General features: G+C 41.6%; 1 protein-coding gene across 1 annotated transcript; it reads left to right on the top strand.

Moving 5' to 3' along the window:
• The first annotated feature begins 3,162 nt into the window (after window positions 1–3,162).
• LOC118421108 (zinc finger protein 239-like) lies at window positions 3,163–5,718 on the top strand. The gene is made up of 3 exons (XM_035828268.1): window positions 3,163–3,725; window positions 4,107–4,140; window positions 5,257–5,718. The coding sequence occupies exons 1-3, from the start codon at window positions 3,178–3,180 to the stop codon at window positions 5,716–5,718; spliced, it is 1,044 nt and encodes a 347-aa protein (XP_035684161.1). The 5' UTR covers window positions 3,163–3,177.
• Window positions 5,719–6,266: the final 548 nt, after the last annotated feature.

The raw sequence follows: 6,266 nt of genomic DNA, 5'->3' as shown, positions 1-6,266 counted from the left end.
GGAACCCCCTACGTATTACGCTAAATAAAGGATGGCAATTACGCTAAATTTGGACGCCTCGCTACAAATTATGTAGATAAGATGGTTTTCCCTACGAGTTACGTGAAATAGAAATAGGCTGCCTACGCCTTACCTAAAAGAGCATGCAGACCCCTCACTACATCGAATCCCGTCACCAATGGCTACACATTTGCATACTTGCTTGGCGAGAAAAGATAAATTGAGCCCCCTCCACTTTGTCACTCCACCCGCCTGCAGACGACCCGAGAAGAACACTCCCCAGACACCAATATCACCGCAATCGGGGTGAAAAAACCCTACTAGGTACGTAACATCTTCTTAGCAACTCATTATGACATTGTGACTTGTGTTATATTCGCAGCTGAAATATCTGTTTTTCTCCGTTTCGATCAATTAAGGGTTATTGACCCGCCCCGAGGTGTAAGGGGGGTATAACGCCTGGTCCTTTGCTATAACCACCGAATGAAACCAACGAGTGAGCGAAGCCGAGGAACAGGCGGGTCATTAACGTTACTATAATATAGCCTACCCGAACAAAGCGACAAATTCAAAGTGGCTTTTATGGGAGAACAAACTGACAAACTTAAGCTCATTTTCACATTTTTTGTAGATTCTACCCTCCGAAAGTATCTATGTGCTTTGTAAGATAAAGACCTCTGACTTCGACCACATATGTTGATAATTTGTAGGCATTTCCTAATATAAACTCCATGGAAGCATTTAGGACATTTCGTTACACAATAATAGACTGAAGAAGACTATTTCTATTTTTGTTGACCCAAATACTAGTAATCTTTTGTGTGAATGTCTCATCAAGGAGGTTATTGTGTCCAGGGACACCTGAAAACAGCCACAACCAGATTGTTATGATACAATAAGATAAAACAAATCAAGGAATAAATAGAGAAATATTTATTGAGGAGACAAAAGGACAGCGACTTTAGTAATGTCTATAACAAAAACGTACAGTACAACTAAACAAGCATATGTCATTTACACGGTTGATTCTACGGTATAAATACCCCTGTATATATTTGACTGCTTGTACAAAGTACGGGTTATCGTCTCCCAGAACGTAGTTATATTTATCTATCGAACAGAGAGTAGCAAATTCTTATAGCAAGAGGAAAGTAATGTAAACAGACCTGTGTGTTTAACATTATATAGTAAACAATCCATAACAAAGTGACATTCGTCTTCGATCTCATTTGGGCAGAATGGGAAAACCTTTGGACACGGGGAATTTTAGTATATCTTCCGACTTCTATATTTAGTTTGTGACTACTGCTTGCTCTACGAAGTTCAAAACTCTGTATATTCGAAAAATGCTATTTCTAATGAATAAATGAAATGTAATAATGTGACAACAACGAACCATCTTGCAGATGACATACAGCTAAAACAGCCTTCACCGGACAGACTTATTACAGGGTACGGATCATTGTGGACTCCTGCCCTAATTTCACCCTGCTGCCCGGGTCAATGAACCCTAGTAGTACAGTGGCAAACTCTCCTGGAAATTGAACTCTGCTCTTCCCTTAATAGCCGAGATAGGCCACACTGACTTAATTGCATTGGATTTCGTGTTGCCATGGCAACCGTTTGTTGACTATCTTTTTGGCCAAAATCGCTAATAATGGAATTTTCACGCTCATTTGCCATATTCTATATTCTATAATAAAATCTTATGATATCTTATGTATTTTTTCTGCACCAACTGGTGTTACATCTAGCAAGAAGTCTGGGAGGGAAGCATCATTCGACACACTGTCTACAGTGAGCCTGTTATAGTAAGTGATAGCATGCAGGCCTGGTTGATCGGGTCACTTGGTTGGTATGCCAAATCTCACTATATAGGTTAATGCACATAGTAGGAAATACATGTACCCAGGTACATATTAAGATTTCGGTCCTGTGCAGCTTTTGTCTAATGTCCACGAATAGCATTCTGTGCGTTTGAATTTCGGCTTGTAGTCTACATGTACTGTTCTGCGCTTCATAGATATTGTCTGGAAATTCTGATCAATTTCTCTCTCAATGCAAATCCCCCTGGTGTGTTTTTTTTATCAAACAGAACCTTTCCAACCTGTTATATCAGTACGCAAACACCTGAAGGAAAAATGTCGGTATGTAGACTGTCTATTCTTAACAATGGGAATCATGGCAGAAAAAGGCTGTTAAAATAACCAACATGAGTTTTAGAACATGAAAAGCTCACATTGGCATGGTTTTCCGACCTCAAAAGTGTAATTTGACGATAAAACAAGGAATAAAAATTACGGCAGAAGTACGTTAAACGGGATCAAAATTTAGGTGGTGACCTTTTGACCCCGAGACCTCGTGGTCGTCCGCGTCTCCGCTTCAAGGACACAGTAAAGCGGCGCCTTGGCTTGGCTGGTGTCAGCCATCGGCAGCTGGAGAAATCGGCAAGTGACCGGGCCAGATGGCGCATAGTGGTAAGGGAGGGCGGTTCATAGAGGATGGGAAGTCAAGGAGGCTGAAAGAAGACACCGACGGCATGTGGCCATCGGCAAACAACCCCTTTGAACTGCCCTTTGAATTGAACTTTAAATTGAAATTGGACTCTTACTATTTGCTAAGTTGCAACTTTAAGTTTATGTAATTTTGTATCTATGAGCATCGGAATTGAAATCTTTTCTCGTTAAGTTCTTGCGTAGTCTGTCATAGTCTGACTGGCAGACTGACTGATAGAGAGAGAGAGAGAGAGAAACAACACCAAAACACCTAACTTTTAGAACCTATTGCGACCACAAATATTGCTTAAATCAATTTCTTCAACACAATAAACAGGTTTCAATCCTTACCTGTAATATGCACCTCAAACATCTAAACATATCCCAAGAAAAATATTTCTACAGGCACTTTTGCCAAGGGTACCTAATCATTTTGAAAATAGGTCATCTGCGCGTGTTCGGAAATACCAAAATTTGCCCTCCAATTGGCTATCGTGTTAAATGTATTTGCTTTAGTTCCTAGATTATGTTTATCACAAAAAAAAATAGAAAAAATGTTATTGGCAGCTTATATATTATATACTACAACAGGTATTGTTTTTAAGTCGGCAAGCATCTTGTCACATCGTGTGAATTAGTTTGTTCTTTTCTTTAGTCTTGTAGGGTCTTGAGTTTGACCAACATGGCGACTAGAGCCGGATATCAGCTGAAACAAATGGAGGGAGAGGATGGACAGGATTCTCTCCGTACCCACAAGTGCAGCTATTGTGACAAGGCGTTTCGCTTTAAAGGTAGCCTCGATCTTCACCTGCGAACTCACACATGTGAGAAACCATACCAGTGTGATGAATGCGGGAAACGGTTTAGTCAGCAAAGTCATGTGGAGAACCACATGAGAACTCACATCGGTGAGAAACCATATAGATGTGAGGAGTGCAGCAAGCAGTTCAGTAGGCTTGGTACCCTGAAAATACACATACGTACTCACACTGGTGAGAGACCATACCAGTGTGATAATTGCGGGAAGCAGTTAAGTCTAAAATCTACTCTGGAGGACCACATGAGAACTCACACCGGTGAGAGACCGTACGAGTGTGAATATTGCAACAAGTGCTTCAGTCAATCAGCTCATCTGAAGGCTCACGTGCGGACTCACATAGGGAAAAAACTGTACAGGTGTGAGGCATGCTGCAAGCAGTTCAGTGAACTGTCTAGTCTAAAGAAACACATGCGGACTCACACAGGTGAGAAACCGTACATATGTGAGCGGTGTACCGAAAGTGCGAAAAGGAACGAAAAGGAGCGAAAAGGAACGAAAAGGAACGAAAAGGAGCGAAAAGGAACGAAAAGGAACGAAAAGGAACGAAAAGGAACGAAAAGGAACGAAAAGGAAAGTACCGAAAGTGCGAAAAGGAACGAAAAGATTGAATAGGAACGAAAAGGAACGAAAAGGAAAGTACCGAAAGTGCGAAAAGGAACGAAAAGGAACGAAGTATGAAGCAAAGTGAAATAAAATCGATGGGAATATAAGGTAACGGCACTGTGATCGGAAAATGCATTTGCAACGGACTTTATTTTTGCATTTTGCGACTTGTTCCACGAAATTCCTAGAGCTCCAATGGTTAAACGGCGAATCGGCGGGAAAGTGCACGCGTGGAAATAGCTAAATACAAATCAAAGGCGATGGGCGGAGTCACGAATCAGTGCGTCTCGGGTTCCCACGCGGGCTGTCACAGATCAAATTCGGGGGATGGGGGTAAAAGCCGCTGAGTAGCGCGTCTGAAAAACGTTTGACGGGTTGACATTCTGGTGTAGATTATTTTTCTACGGTCTCAAAAATGTCACAAAGTCGTTTTCTAGTGGTCCCGGCCTAAATTATATGTGGCCCCGGTGAATCGGGACACCGGGTTGATTTCAATTCGAGGTCTGGTTCCAAAGACTTTTTCTGTCGAACCCGCACGGGAGACGGCCAAATCTCTCCGTAGTTTCCCAATATCCTTTGCACAAATTCCTCACGTTGTCCATTCTTCCCGCCAAAATGATGAATACTCATGGTACAACGAGATGAAAGCTCATTGGTACAATCACTACAATGTATACATGCCTATCCTTTCACACCTTTTCTTTTGTCGTGAACGAGCAAGAAGATATGTCTCTAGTCTCCAGAAAAACATGTTGTGGGCCCTGTTGAAGGGAGCTGTCATGCTAGTGGGGCAGCAGTTTATTAGCATATCATTCCAGGCCGGATTTCTATTAGACGTAAACAATCGCAAGAATTGCATGCGGTGCTCGGGAGACCATCTTGGGAGAAAGAAGCCATCCAAATACAACAGGAACGCTACAATCTTGCCTCTGTCTGAAAATGTACGTTAATCGATATTTATCTATCACCCGCCAGTAACTGAATTTTAGTCCTTACTTTCTTATCTCAGTTCTGTTTCCTTGTATTTCGCTGATCTTCAGAGAATAATTTAGCCACACAAACACAACCGCCTAAAACAGCGCCGTAAAAAATTCGTATTGCCAAATTCTAAAATAAAACACGTTTTAAAACATGTTTCATAGGCTTCTAACGCCCGCAGTACCGGTTCCTTATATTCTCATTGATTTTATTTTAGTTTGCTTCATACTTACTTCCTTTTCGTTCCTTTTCGTTCCTTTTCGTTCCTTTTCGTTCCTTTTCGTTCCTTTTCGTTCCTTTTCGCACTTTCGGTAGACCCTATGTGAGGAGTGCAGCAAGCAGTTCAGTCAACTGTCTAATCTAAAGAAACACATGCGGACTCATACAGGTGAGAAACCGTACATATGTGAGGAGTGCAGCAAGCAGTTCAGTGACCCGAGTCATCTAAAAGTACACATGCGCACTCACACAGGGGAAAAGCCGTACAGATGCGAGAAGTGCAGCAAACAATTCACTCAGTTCCCCAATCTTAAGAGTCACATTCGGATCCACACCGGTGATAACCCGTACACGTGTGAGGAGTGCGGCAAACAGTTCATTCAGTTGTCGCATCTGAAGAGTCACATGCGGACACACACTGGTGAAAACCCGTACACGTGTGAGGAGTGCGGCAAACAGTTCATTCAGTTGTCGAGTCTGGAGAGCCACATGTGGACTCACACTAGCGAGACACCGTACAGGTGTGAGAAGTGCAACAAAAGCTATCGTCATTCACGTAGTCTTCGTGCGCACATGAAAGCTCACATCGATGAAAATCTGTGAATAACTGTGTGACGACAACATGTACATATTCTTACATATTAGAAAAAAATTACATCTTAAGCTCGATTGATCAATTTTTTTATTTGAAAAGGTGGTCTATGATTTCCCGCTACTTAATTCAGCCGTGTACTCACTACATGTCTCCACTGTCCAAAAATAACGGGAACTGAATTACAGCATAGTAGTTACCATCGTCATGGACATGCCGCTATGCCGTACGGACAGATACAAGAACTCGCCTATACCATATCTTGTGAATTTACTGAACAAGTGACTACCCCCACCGAACTAAGCGCTAATCCTAATTTATATTACACTGCATCGATAAGACACTTGATTGTATGTATCTATATTGTTGTACGACAACTCTCTGTTTCGTTATGTTTATAATCCTCTCGGAACGACGAGTACCCTTTAATAGTAAGGTACAATAATTCTAAAATGCTTGTAAATGTACTTGCTTTTAAGATTGTAAGATAATGAACAGATTTTATCATGTCTGCTTTTAATGTACATAATTGTAAATGGCGGTGCAATTCAGCGACTGC

This window comes from Branchiostoma floridae, chromosome 8 (assembly GCF_000003815.2).
Source record: "Branchiostoma floridae strain S238N-H82 chromosome 8, Bfl_VNyyK, whole genome shotgun sequence".
Lineage (NCBI taxonomy): Eukaryota > Metazoa > Chordata > Leptocardii > Amphioxiformes > Branchiostomatidae > Branchiostoma > Branchiostoma floridae.
The sequence above is the reverse complement of the archived record's forward strand: the minus strand, read 5'-3'. Positions and strand labels throughout refer to the sequence as shown.